Source organism: Scyliorhinus torazame, chromosome 18 (genome assembly GCF_047496885.1).
Source record: "Scyliorhinus torazame isolate Kashiwa2021f chromosome 18, sScyTor2.1, whole genome shotgun sequence".
Classification (NCBI taxonomy): Eukaryota; Metazoa; Chordata; class Chondrichthyes; order Carcharhiniformes; family Scyliorhinidae; genus Scyliorhinus; species Scyliorhinus torazame.
This window is the reverse complement of record NC_092724.1, coordinates 162,141,258-162,156,031: the sequence shown is the minus strand read 5'-3', so window position 1 is coordinate 162,156,031 and position 14,774 is coordinate 162,141,258. Positions and strand designations below refer to the sequence as shown.

At 42.3% G+C, this 14,774-nt stretch overlaps 1 protein-coding gene across 1 annotated transcript in view; it reads left to right on the top strand.

Moving 5' to 3' along the window:
- Positions 1–3,538: 3,538 nt before the first annotated feature.
- suz12b (SUZ12 polycomb repressive complex 2 subunit b) overlaps positions 3,539–14,774 on the top strand; it is an 82,445-nt gene continuing 71,209 nt past the window's right edge. Inside the window, exons 1-3 of the mRNA XM_072483796.1 lie at positions 3,539–3,817; positions 5,809–5,855; positions 6,138–6,202. Coding sequence (XP_072339897.1) covers positions 3,718–3,817; positions 5,809–5,855; positions 6,138–6,202 — 212 coding nt within the window. The 5' untranslated portion in view covers positions 3,539–3,717. The remainder of the gene's footprint in view (positions 3,818–5,808; positions 5,856–6,137; positions 6,203–14,774) is intronic.

The following is a 14,774-nucleotide window of genomic DNA, read 5'->3' as shown; positions in this document are numbered from 1 at the left end:
GTGCCCCGGACCACCCCCCCACAGTGCCTCCAGCCCCGAATAATGTCCCCCCCTGCCCGCAGATCGGCCCTCCCCCGACTGTGCCAGCACTAGACTGAGTCCGCAGCCGCCACGCTAAATTCCCGACGGGTGAGACCACATGCGACCCACGCCGTCGGGAACTCGGCCGGTCGGGGGCGGAGCATCAGGCGGCAGGCTTCAGGTGATGTCCTGAGCCCGCTGATACGTGGCAAGGCGTACTCATAGGGTACGCTGCTTTGGAGGGGGCGGCGCATCGCAAAAGCCGCGCCGTCCCCATTTTGGTCAGGAACTCTGATTCTCCGGCCGATTGCCGAATGCGATTTCGGGGTCGGCAAGTCTACCATCCCTGCATCCAGTCTGTCCGGCCCTGACAGGACTTTATACTTTTCAATGAGATCCCCTCTCATTCTTTTTTAAAAACAAAATTTAGAGTACCCAATTCATTTTTTCCAATTAAGGGGCAATTTAGCATGGCCAATCCACCTAACGTGCACATCTTTGGGTTGTGGGGGCGAAACCCACTGAAACACGGGGAGAATGTGCAAACGCCACACGGACAGTGACCCAGGATCGAACCTGTGACCTCGGCGACGTGAGGCACCAATGCTAACCACTGTGCCACTGTGTGGCCCTCCCTCGCATTCTTCTAAACTCCAGTGAAATCTAGTCAACCCAGTCTCTTCTCATACGGCGATCCTGCCCTCCAGGAATTAATTTGGTGAACATTTGCTGCACTCCCTCTATGGCAAGTATATATTTTCTTCGGCAAGGAGACCAAAGCTACACACAATACTCCAAGTGTGGTCAGGCCAAAGTCCTGCACAGCTGCAGTAACCCTAATGTGCCTCTACTCAAGTCCTCTTGCAATGAAGGCCAACATACCATTTGCCTCCCAAACAACTTGCTGGACCTGTGTGCTTGCTTTCAGTGGCTGGTGTACAAACAAGGACACCCAGGTCCCCTTTGTACATCATCATTTCCTAGTCTATCATTATTTAAATAACACTCTGCCATTCTGTTTTTCCTACTGTGGTGGATAACTTCACTTATCCACGTTATACTGTATCTACCATGTATTTGCCCATTCACTCAACTTGTCTAAATTGCCTTAAAGCCTCTTTACTTCCTCCTCACCACTGGGCAGCATGGTAGCACAGTGGTTAGCACTGTTGCTTCACAGCGGCAGGGTCCCGGGTTCGATTCCCGGCTTGGGTCACTGTCTGTGCGGAGTCTGCACTTTCTCCCCGTGTCTGCATGGGTTTCCTCCGGGTGCTCCGGTTTCCTCCCACAGGTCCCCAAAGACGTGCTTGTTGGGTGAATTGGACATTCTGAATTCTCTCTCTGTGTACCCGAACAGGCGCCGGAGTGTGGCGACTAGTGGCTTTTCACAGTAACTTCATTGCAGTGTTAATGTAAGCCTACTTGTGACACTAATAAAGATTATTATGCATTTCCACCTAGTTTTGAGTCGCCAGCAAACTTAGAAATATTACATTTGATTTCCACATCCAAATCAATGCATATATTGTGAATAGCTGGGGCCAAGTACTGATCCCTGTGGTGCCCTTCTCGTCTCTGCCTGCCACTCTTAAAAAGACCCATTTAACCTACTCTGTTTCCTGTCTGCTGACCAATTCTCAATCCATGCCAATATATTACCCCCAATCCTATGTGCTTTAATTTTACCTCTCATGTGGAACTTTATGAAAAGCTTTCTGAAAATCAAAATACATCCACGGGTTCACCCTTATCCATTCTACTAGTTTTGCCCACAAAAAACTCCAGTAGGTTTGTCAAACATGATTTCCCTTTTAAAAATCCATGTTGATTTTGTCTAATCCCTTTGATATTTTCTAAGTGTCCTGCTATCACATCCTTTAGAATAGATCCAGCATTTTCCCTCCAATAGATGTTAGGCACACTTGCCGCTCTAAAATCTGCCGGGACAGATCCAGAATCTACAGAATTTTGGAAGATGACAATCAATACACCCCTATTTCCATGGTCACCTTCTATAGTCCCCTGGGATGTAAATTATCAGGCACTGGGATTTATTGGCTTTCAGTCCCAGCACCTTTTTTTTAACTAATGCTAATTTCCTTCAACTTCTCCTTTTCACTAGACCCTTGGTTCCCTGGCATTTCTGGGGAGTTATGTGTGTCTTCTTCTGTGAAGTTCCAATGGATTATGGATGGAACAGATGAAACTATTACAGTGCAAGAATACAATAGTTTGTGCTCTTGGTGGGAAATATCCAATTTATATTTCAAACAAATTAAACTAAGAATAGTTCAATTGGGTAATTAATTGTGGAGTTTCGCACTTCTTTTGATAAATTTAGAGTACCCAATTCAGTTTTTCCAATTAAGGGGCAATTTGAAATGAAAATTGCTTATTTTCACAAGTCGGCTTCAAATGAAGTTACTGTGAAAAGCCCCTAGTCGCCACATTAGCGCCTGTTCGGAGAGGCTGGTACGGGAATTTAGCGTGGCCAATTCACCTACCCTGCACATCTTTGGGTTGTGGGGGCGAAACCCACACAAACATGGGGAGAATGTGTAAACTCCGCACAGACAGTGACCCAGAGCCGGGATCGAACCTAGGACCTCGGTGCCATGAGGCAGCAGGCCTAACCCACTGCGCTACCATGCTGCCCTCTCCCTTCCACTGTTAATCATCCTCATTCACCTCCTTGCCCCCATGCCTGCCACAGTGAGCCTTCTCCAGAATGGGTAAGAACCTGATCACAATTCATTTTAATCTCATTAGCAAGATCAAAGTTAGGTGAATTGGACATTCTGAATTCTCCATCAGTGTATCCGAACATGCGCCGGAGTGTGGCAAGTTAGGGCTTTTCACAGTAACTTCATTGCAGTGTTCATGTAAGCCTACTTGTGACACTAATACAGATTATTACCTAACCTTTCGAACACTAAGGGGCAATTTAGCGTGGCCAAGCCACCTAACCTGTACATCTTTGGACCATATTTGGTTTATACTTTCAGATGTACAGTGTCTGCGTGTGTCTCACCCCCACAAACCAAAAAGATGTGCGGGGTAGGTGAATTGACCACGTTTAATTACTCCCTTAATTGGGGGGGGGGGGGGAAAGAATTGGGTGCTCTAAATTTATAATATATATATATTTTCAGATGTATAAAGGATTGGAATGTGACAGAATGCAGTGGAGTGGGTAAAGTGTTGCCTGAGGAGAGCTGAAGGAATGGTTGGGTTGAAGGGTGAAAGCTCCCAGCTCCTTGCACCCATGATGCAGCGCGGGACTTTCCCGCGAAAACCTTTCAAGGGGAGCGAGCGGCAAAAACCCAACCCCGCTGGCGCCGCGGCAATCAACCCTGCTGGCGCCGCGGCCAACCCAACCTGCTGGCCGGAAGCCGGCGCCTGACTGACAGCGGTGCCGTCCAATGGGCGGCGAGGGGCGGCCCGGGACCGGCCAATGGGGAGGGGCGGCGGCGCGCGCGGGGCAGGGGGGCGGGACGTCCGGGCAGGGCCGGGGAGGTTCGGTTGAGGCCGGCGCTCCTCTCATCATCCTCGGCGGAAAATTTACCTCCTCCCCCTTCCCCCTCCCCCCTCCCCAATCCCTCCCCTCCAGCGGCCGGCCGACCCTCTGAGGGAGTTTTAGCCCCCCGACCCTCCACATCCTCCCCCTCTCCCCGCTTCGAGCCGCCCAGCTCCACCATGGCTCCTCACAAGCACGGAGGGGGGAAAAACGCCGTGAAGAAGCCCAAGATTGACCAGATCCAGGCCGACCACGAGCTCTTCCTGCAGGCCTTCGAGAGTAAGTTGGGTGGTTTCCTTCAGAGAGAGGGGGTTATTTCCCAACAGGAGGAACTGGGGCTGCCCCTCTGACGGCTCATCAATCTCCCGCCGCCCCGGCTCCTGTCACACACCCTGGGCCCACTGCCCGGCTCGCTCTGGCGGTAAACACCGAGGATCCGCCTCCCCGACCCACTAGGCCGCGGTGCCCCCCTCCCGGATCTCCCTCCCTCTGTCTGAGGATCCGGGGCTGAGGGGAGGCCCAGGGGAAATTTAATCTGCAGTCATTCTAATAAAAACCCGAGGCCCCGGCAACTGTCCCGCCGATTTTCCCTCACTCACCCATTCACTCCATCCTTCACTCATTCACTCCAATCTTCACTCATTCACTCCATCCCTCACTCCACCCTTCACTCATTCACTCCAATCTTCACTCATTCACTCCATCCCTCACTCCACCCTTCACTCATTCACTCCACCCATCACTCATTCACTTCATCCTTCACTCATTCACTCCATCCCTCACTCCATCCTTCACTCATTCACTCCAATCTTCACTCATTCACTCCATCCCTCACTCCACCCTTCACTCATTCACTCCACCCATCACTCATTCACTTCATCCTTCACTCATTCACTCCAATCTTCACTCATTCACTTCATCCCTCACTCATTCACTTCATCCTTCACTCATTCACTTCATCCTTCACTCATTCACTTCATCCTTCACTCATTCACTCCAACCTTCACTCATTCACTTCATCCTTCACTCCAACCTTCACTCATTCACTTCATCCTTCACTCATTCACTTCATCCTTCACTCATTCACTTCATCATTCACTCATTCACTTCATCCTTCACTCATTCACTTCATCCATCACTCATTTACTCCATCCTTCACTCATTTACTACATCCTTCACTCATTCGCTCCACTCATTCCATCCTTCACTCATTCACTCCATCCCTCACTCATTCACTCCATCCCTCACTCATTCACACCATCCCTCACTCATTCACCTCATCCCTCACTCATTCACTCCATCCCTCACTCATTCACTCCATCCCTCACTCATTCACTTCATCCATCACTCATTCACTCCATCCTTCACTCATTCACTCCATCCTTCACTCATTCACTTCATCCTTCACTCATTCACTTCATCCTTCACTCATTCACTTCATCCTTCACTCATTCACTTCATCCTTCACTCATTCACTTCATCCATCACTCATTCACTCCATCCTTCACTCATTTACTACATCCTTCACTCATTCGCTCCACTCATTCATTCCATCCTTCACTCATTCACTCCATCCCTCACTCATTCACTCCATCCTTCACTCATTTACTACATCCTTCACTCATTCGCTCCACTCATTCATTCCATCCTTCACTCATTCACTTCATCCCTCACTCATTCACTTCATCCCTCATTCATTCACTCCATCCTTCACTCATTCACTCCATCCTTCACTCAGTCACTCCATCCTTCACTCATTCACTCCATCCCTCACTCATTCACTCCATCCCTCACTCACTCCATCCCTCTCTCCTCGGCGCCTTAAACCATTTAATCTTCAGTTACATTTAACCGCAGAAATGTCCGGTTTGTGAGCGCCTAAGAGCTAGAATGGGACACTTTCTTATTCGCGTTTCGCTGTCTTAAAATATCTCATTTACCGCCCCCCATATCGTTAAAACCTGTGAAAGATTCAATAATTGGGAATCTGGGGGGGGGGGAGTACCTTCATTTTTATAAACTGAAGAGTGAGTTAAACGTTGCCCCCCTACCGCGCGATGATCTATTCTAATTTACATTCGTTCCTAAATGCACTTTTGTTTGGGGGGGGGGCAAACGCGATTAAATGTTTTACTTTATTTTGTTTGTGTGTGGGAACGCGGTCCCCCCCCCCCAACTGTCTGTGAAGGTTTGTGGGATAAGGAAGGGCAAGAGGGGGAAAAGCTGCTGGTTTGCGATTGACACGAACTCGTTCCCTTTCGTTTCCCCAGAGCCTACTCAAATTTACAGATTTCTCCGAACCAGAAACCTCATAGCGGTAAGTTTCTCATTACATAATTGTGTTGGATCGAAGTCTTTTTCCGGAGATGGTGTGTTGGGAAGAGGGCATTTTACTAAACTAAACACGGTAGCCGTTAATATTTGTTCGTCTTTTTTGAAAATCTATTAACCAGACGTCCAGTAAACAACCCTTTCTTTTATACCTTGTCCATGTGATATTTATTTAAAAATCGCCCGTTACTTGTACAATTTATTTCTTCCCGATCATTGGGAGATGAAACCTAGGGCAATATTCTGACGCGTCTGTTCTGTTTTTCAGCCCATCTTTTTGCACAGAACTCTTACTTACATGTCACACCGGTTGTCGAGAACAAATGCCAAAAGGTAATTTCAAAGTTTCTAATGTTATTGGTCAGGCTCAAAGGAAGGACATTTCTTAGTTAAAATCATTTGGGTGCTAATTTTGTTTTGATGACTTGTAGTGAGTGAATTGCCATCAACACAATCTTTCGATTTTTACATCTTTTGTAGTTGGAAATCTCAAAGGGAAAAAGCCAGCCTGTCCCGTTTTGATAGTTACCTGAAGCCATTTGATTGAATCCCAGTTTCCCCCTGACATTGTAGAAAAGTATTGTACATGAGGGAAAATACTTAGCTCAATGTTTGGCCGATCTGAATTGTTTAGTGTTTGAAATATTTTGTACAGTATTAAATTGTAAATGTAAGAAGTAGTAAGTGATCTCTTGGTATCCAGTAATTGTATAAATTCAGAGTGCATAATGTCTGGATGGAATTTCTAAGCGTCAGGTGTAAACTGAAGGTGCAAAGTTGAATGAATATTGGTTCCCCAATTTTCTAGTCATAGATGATAATGTCAAGATGAATGTAATATATAAATATGATTAGGAGTAAACAGTAATTGGTTCTTTTATTTCAACTCTACTGATTTTCATAGTGAGTGAGCATTGATGTTATTGAGGATCACTCCCAATATAACTGAACAAGGACTAACTTGGTCACTAAAGAAGGGAGGCAGTAGTCTAATTTGTGGTTAGTATTTTGATGACAATTGTTGAATTTAATAATGTGCCTGAGTAACACCATACAATTGAGTATTAACTCCATGCAGAAATTTAAGATTTTCACCTTTTTGTGACAAACATTCTTTTAGCTTGTGCTGGCAGGTGTAAGTTATTCTTCCCAGCAAACTGTACAAGAGCCTTCCACATTTAGCAGTCCGGTATTATTTTTGGTACAATTGATCTAGTTGTACGTTCATTAACAAATGTGTATTTTAAATAATGTATTGATTGATTGGGGTGAGTTATCTAGTTACTTGGCTGTACAATATGTAATGTAATTTGTTTCAGTAATTCTGCAAATTGTGACTCAGGTTCTCCTTACAAGAACAAATAGGTATTTGTGGAAGGATTTTTTGAAAAGTGATCACAGCTCGAGTGTTAAATACATTTATCTATCTATTGGGGAGTTATTTCTCTGTCAAGAAAAACTTATATGTGCAGCATCAGTAACTTAATGGTTCAACATGTTTGCTCATTAGTAGAGAGTAAGCAAATTGGAAATCCCACTGTGAAACTACATATTGCTGATCAGGTGATAGATCACCTTTATTTAGATTTCAGTGAATTTTAGTTTTTCATTTAAATAAATCTCCAGATTAAATTTATAGGGATTAACTTTCCAAACTAGCGATAGATGCTCATGAAAAACATAATTAAAAGTTTAGGATTCACAATACTTAACTTTTCTACATTATTACCGTTCAGCCATTTCCTTGTTTTTGGTTATGCCCCACCAAGCAAAGATTTATATCCAATGCTTTCAAAAGTAAAATTTTGCTAGTGTTCCAATTGATGGGTTTCTACTTTTTCCTATAGCGAGAATAGGGAAGGGTTTTGTAGCTTGTGTACTTTCCTTTAAAATTAAAATATTTTAAACACCCATCTCAATGCATACAAGCTGCAATATATCTTTTATTTCCGCTGAGATTGCGTTTCAATAAGTGACAACTCATTTGCCTATATATAGTTAACCTTGGTGGGGCATAACCAAAAACAAGGAAATGGCTGAACGGTAATAATGTAGAAAAGTTAAGTATTGTGAATCCTAAACTTTTAATTATGTTTTTCATGAGCATCTATCGCTAGTTTGGAAAGTTAATGTATTAACCTCAACTATTCTTCTGCTCAGCATTCAGTTTTTCAAAAGTTGGTTTCTCTTAACATATTTACTGAATCTGTTTTAAAATATTTGCCAGTGCTTTAAATGCTACCTTTTATTACACTCCTGTGGATTGTCAGCATGACTACCATTGGTTTGTATGAATGCAAATTGCGATTACCAGGTTAGGAGAATGGAAGATGGCAGGCCAGGAGTGAGCAGAATTGCTGCTTAAAATTAAATTTTTGTTGAAACTATATGGGTACAGTCATAATGCATATGACTTTTGTGTAGTTTTTTTTGTGCCACATTGATATTAAGTGGAGTTTTGGAGCAATGTTTCCGGATACATAATGACAATTGGAATAGCACCAGCTGGTTTGCAGAAGTATGCAGCTTTACCTAGTGTGAGTTGCTGCCTTCAGAAAATTGCACGGGGGTAATTAATCCATAGCTTGATATTAAGTTTCATCGAACCACAAACGCCACTAAATTTTGTGGATGTTGCCTGGACCATAATTGACAATTTTCAATGCAGCCGCATATATCCATTTTGTTGTGCACGAGCTTATGAGGGCATGTTTTTATGTGAAGTACTGTAATAAATGCTGCTTTACCCACCCCCAATTCATTAAAAAAAAAGATATGCACATGGATCTGTAGCATCAATTTTCTCAATGGAAGTAGGTGGACAACCAGTTTGTTTGTTTTAGGTGGTGTTGAGAACAATATTTGTTACAACGTGGATTTTTAATGCGTCCTTGGAATAGAACCATAGGAACCTTAACATCCATACTGAGCTGCAACAGGTTGTCCCCTTTAATTCCAGACTGAAAGATAAAAGACTTATTCCATTGAGCTTATAAATTCTCTAGGAAAATAACCTATATCTCGAATGGGTTTTAAAAAATGTGGATGATTTACCAAAATTTATTTGTTTTTCCTGAGATTAACAGGTGAGTTGAGTTTTGATCCTTGAAATGTTGGTGGGAATTGTGGTATTGTATAACATAAAGTTGAAAATACATATGGCTGTTGAAACTAGAACACATTGGAAGTATACAGAAAGCAAGAATAGAGCGTTGCGTTTCCTCTAAAATGCCAACAATTGTGACCTTTTCTGATTCTAGTTTATCATATTAAAACTTTTATTTTTTAGATTAAGGTTGAATCACAAGGCTGGCCTTCATTGGTCACAACCTGGAACATCTGACAGATAAGTTAGATGAGGAAGTTGAGGTTTTATAATCCTGCTGTCTGTTTAAGATTGAGAATAACTATTGAGTTCAAGTGGCTTATTAAGTAGAAAATAATAGATTTGCCTAGAAAATATTTTTTTCAGCTTCTAAATTGGTTTGTGTCTCAAAATAAGAAACATGTTGGATACAGTTGCTGTGTTGGCTATTAGCAAATCTTGCAAAAAGATTGTATTTGAATAGGTCTTCATTTAATGATCCGGGAATGGAAGAAAGCATGTTTCTGTGATTGGATGTATGTTACCTTGACTGAATAATGCCTGCTTGCATTTGAACTGTTCAGTTCAAATGTTAGTCTTTTAGAACCAATAGTGTAACTTTATGTATTCCTACTCATTCCCTTAGAAAACACTTGCATTTTATATTTATCAGGAAATCCCCAAGGACTGTATATTTGCTGTTCCTACTTGGGTTGATGTATCAGCCGTTTTGCACATAGCATCTTGTATGCAATTATGTGAAGAATGATGAGTTTAATCTATTCTTGATATTGATAGTTGATGAAAGATTCTCAGCCAGGGCACTGAAAGTTCATTTTTAATAGTACCATGGCATTTTTAACTAGAATAAGCAGATAGGCTACAATTTAATATTGCATTGGATGGCAACCCCTCCTACAATGCATCACTCACTATATTTGCCTGTTGGCTAGATATTGGCTCAACTCCATCTTTCTGAAATGGACAGATAAATATGTTTTCAGTCTGTGGGATAATTGGTGACTGTAGCTCTGATAAGCATTCTTGGAGATTGGAAGAATATTAATCAAGTTTAGACTCGTCAAGAGCTGTTGATTTGTGTGGAATTGCAAGGTTTAAGTAATAAATAAACGTGAAAACGTAGTGAGGAATACTCGGGATGATGGAGTATTGGAGTGAGACATTATAGTTAGAATATTTTCATAGGATTTATAGTGCAGAAGGAGGCCATTCGGCCCGTTGAGTCTGCACCGGCTCTTGGAAAGAGCACCCTACTTAAGGTCAACACCTCCACCCTATCCCCATAACCCATTAACCCCACCCAACACGAAGGGCAATTTTGGACACTACGGGCAATTTATCATGGCCAATCCACCTAACCTGCACATCTTTGGAATGTGGGAGGAAACCGGAGCACCCGGAGGAAACCTACGCACACACTGGGAGGATGTGCAGACTCCGCACAGACAGTGACCCAAGCCGGAATCGAACCTGGGACCGTGGAGCTGTTAAGCAATTGTGCTATCCGCAATGCTACTGTGCTGCCCCTAAAGTAACTTTCACTTTCCTGGACTCTACTTCCTTCTGACAACTGATCTCTTGGTACATATGCCAATTTTTGTATTCATTGATGGGCCTGTATGTTGGAGGATCTGGAGGAATGCCTGTTTTCCGAGGCGTCTGTCCGTGCATGGGCAGCAAATGAGATATAATAGTACCTTAAATTTGTATAGGAATAAGTTAGCAAGTTCCCCATAAAGCACTATTGCAAAAGTCCAGTGTCAAATTTTTAATTGTAGAACAAAGTTCCGACTAGGACCCGGGGGCACAGCCTTAGAATAAAAGGGAGTCACTTTAGAACAGAGATGAGGAGAAATTTCTTCAGCCAGAGAGTGGTGGGTCTGTGGAATTCATTGCCACAGAGGGCGGTGGAGGCCGGGACGTTGAGTGTCTTTAAGACAGAAGTTGATAAATTCTTGATTTCTCGAGGAATTAAGGGCTATGGAGAGAGAGCGGGTAAATGGAGTTGAAATCAGCCATGATTGAATGGCGGAGTGGACTCGATGGGCCGAATGGCCTTACTTCCGTTCCTATGTCTTATGGTCTTATTTTCATAACTGTATTGGGGTGCAGGGAAACTGGTTAGTGCCATTCAAATATGATTGGAAAAATTATATACCTTGTATAGTTTCCGTAGGGATTATCCAGTAATGCGAAACAAGAAATATATATTTTCACAGATTATCCTTGTGTTATATATTTTGCTGAAAATTCTGATTACCAGTGGTCAGTATTTTCAGGCAAAATTGTGCTGAATTCCTACAAAATGATGTAGGTTTCTTTTCTTGTTCCTTCAGAGTATAATTCCCCCACATATAAACTACATGGAGTTATTTTTAAACTGCAGTCTATCTTGGGAATATTTTTTTCAGGACATATTAATTTTGCTGTGCTAGGTTTTTAAAAAATAAATTTAGAGTACCTGATTTTTTTTTTTTTACCAATTAAGGGCCAATTTAGTGGGCAGCACAATGATTAGCACTGCTGCCTATGGCGCTGAGGACCTGGGTTCAATCCTGGCCCCGGGTCACTGTCTGTATGGAGTTTGCACATTCTCCCTGTGTCTGCGTGGGTTTCACCCCCACAACACACACATGTGCAGGTTAGGTGGATTGGCCACGCTAAATTGCCCCTTAATTGGAAAAAAATGAATTGGGTACTCTAAATTGTAAAAAAGAAGAAAAAAGGGTCAATTTAGCATGGCCAATCCACCTACCCTGCACACCTTTGGGCTATGGGAGTGAGTGAAGATCGTTGCAGACATGGGAGAATGTGCAAACTCTGCTAGGTTGGTTGTCACTTGATCCATAAATTGTTGCAAGTGTTAAATGTGTATTGCTCTTTGCAAATTTAACACTATAAACTCCCCTAATGTCAAAATGGCTACATTGTTTGATCGGATCTGTTTAAATTTGAAATCCGAAATAGCTGAGTTGAAGCTGCTGTTTTCCCTTAGCTGAAAACATGATGGGAGCATCTAAATACAGATATACAATTTTTGTTTTTGCCATAACTGCACATTCAGTTTTTAGCCGACTAAGATAAACAAAGTAAGTTTTTAAGTCATTCCTTCTCTCTCCAGGTCCGCTTGTCAGACCTGCTGAGATTGTCCAGTATTTTCTGTTTGACGTGCATGCTGATTGGTGGCTGGGAGGTAATGCTGATGTTAATGGAAAAGATTATGGATTGCAATTACCAATAGTGAGACTAGTACATATAGACCATTTCTATATGTTTAGCACAGGGCTAAATCGCTGGCTTTGAAAGCAGACCCAGGCAGGCCAGCAGCACGGTTCAATTCCTGTACCAGCCTCCCCGAACAGGTGTCGGAATGTGGCGACTAGGGGCTTTTCACAGTAACTTCATTTGATGCATACTTGTGACAAGCGATTTTTATTTTTCATCTGTTTGAAGTACTGTGGAAGTAGCCTCTTGGTTTTTGATATATTATCTTTGGAAGTTGTGCATAAATAAGGTGAGGATATTGATGGAAAAATGTATTAACTTGTCATTTTCTCTGAATTCCCACATGAACAGCATCAGATTCCCTGTATGAAATCTTGCTCTATTTTTCAGTTTTACAACAGAGCTTTTTAGTGCCTGTAAGCAAAACTGCGTTGTATTACTGTTGCATGTTGCACATGCTGCCTGTGGCTATCAAGTGCTTGCCTTTCCAAAATTTGTTGTAATGGATGCAATCTACGGCAGGCAAAAATACTGATCAGAGTTTGCAGACTTTTTGTAAAAAAAACTTCAAATTGCACGCAGTTGCATCACCACCCCCCCCCAACTGTATTAAAACATGTAACTAAATCGGTGAGTCATTTGTGCTCTGTGGGAGTTCATTGTCCTGTTGTATTGTCATTGATTGTTCACTTCCCACTGTCCTAATGTCAGACATTCACTTTGTGTCCACTCTGGTGATTTAAAGAATGTTGTCATCTTAGATTTATAACTGAATTTCCATGCATTGCTTTTCCTGAAAGTTAATCTGATTTTCTAAAACAAAAACTGTTTAAGAGACTTTGTTGCTTTCCAATGTAAAATTTTATTTACCTGAAGAGGTTTTGAAATAATTATTTTGCTGCTTTTGGGTTGAGGTCAATTTGAGGATGCAGTAATCATGTTTTTCTCCCATGCAATGACCTTGTTTGGTGAGCTACTTTTGTTTGGGGAATTGTGGGTTCATAAATGTGATTTGTAGTGGGATGGGTTTGATCAATTTTTTTTGTTGAAACTTAAAACAATGATTTACAAATATTTCATATAGTTTTATTAGAATTTGGAACTGGTAGATATAGTGCAAGAAGGAAGGGTACATTTCTCAACTTTTTCCCTGTTTCACCAGTGTAACAAGTTTACCAGTGAGCAGTTGAGTTCTACAGATCAGGCCTGTTGTGGGTTAGACCCCTGGTCTTTGATTAATTGATTTCTGCCTGAGTTTAAAAAAAATTGATCATGGGGCATCGTTGGCTGAGCCAGCATTTATTGCCCATCCTGATGGCATTTAAGAGTCAACCACATTGCTTGGAGTCACATGTAGGCCAGACCAGGTAAGGACGATAGATTTCATTCCCTAAAGGACATTGGTGAACCAGATGGGAGGTGTGGGTACATTATGCATAGATGTGTGGTCAGTGTAGGAATTAGCTTGGCTGTGAAATATACCTTGCTGACAATCTGTTAAAGAGTAGGCATGAGGAGTAAAAACAGAATGTTGAATTAACTCCGCAGGTCTGCAGCATCTGTGGAGAGAGAACTGCAGAGGGATAGCAATGTGATGAATTATATACTTGGAGGGGGTCTGGAACAGAATGGAAAGTCAGCAATAGTTTGGAGTTAAGGAGGGATTGACCAAAGGTGTCGTGGACATAAGACACTGGAGCTGTTGATGGTGTCATTAGGGACTGAAGATTGTTAATAGTAGCAAAGGTAGGATAGCAGAGTGTGTGTACAGGAGAAAGGTCAGTGCTCAGTGGGAGGAAAATTGAACAATAGAGGCCAGTGGCCATGTGGGAGATGGGTGGGGTTGTGTTTGGACAAGCTGGAAAATTGGGGTCATGCTCGGGGACAGAGCGAAGATAGTCTGCATGACGATCACCCAGTCTGCATTTAGCATCCCCAATGTACAGGAGACCGCATTGGGAGCAGCGGATACAGTAGACTAAATTGGAGGAGGTGCAAGTGATATGCTGCATCACCTGATGCATCAGGACTATCTACTTGAGCAAGTTACCAGAGTGCAAACAGCACCAGTCGAAAGGAATCCATGTTGTGAGATGATATTTTGAAGCTTGGTACCCCAATCATTGTAGAACTGCTAACACAAGTGTTTACAGTTTCCTTTCTGATGAATCTGTCCCATGTCAGCTTAATACTAAGTAATTGTAAGCCAGTGTTAAATATCTGCAATTAATTATACACTACATTTTGCTATATCTCAGGACTAAGTTTGTCAATGCTGGAATATAATACAAAGTTGCTGATATTACTTCCAAGCTTTGTGTTGGGCTGTTTGTTAATTGTATGGTTATTAACTGGGGATTCATGGGCCCTTATAAAAAGGAACAGACAAACTTTGGTTGTTGGATGAGAAGGTGCGTGTTTGTAATGTTTATCTCTAAATGCTTATAAAAGTGTGTAAAAGGGATAGATTTTCTGGAACATAACATTGCTATCTTATTTGTTCAAGGACCCCTGTCCCAGGGTCACTACTTTAAAAAAAATAAATTTAGAGTACCCAATTATTTTTTTTCCAAT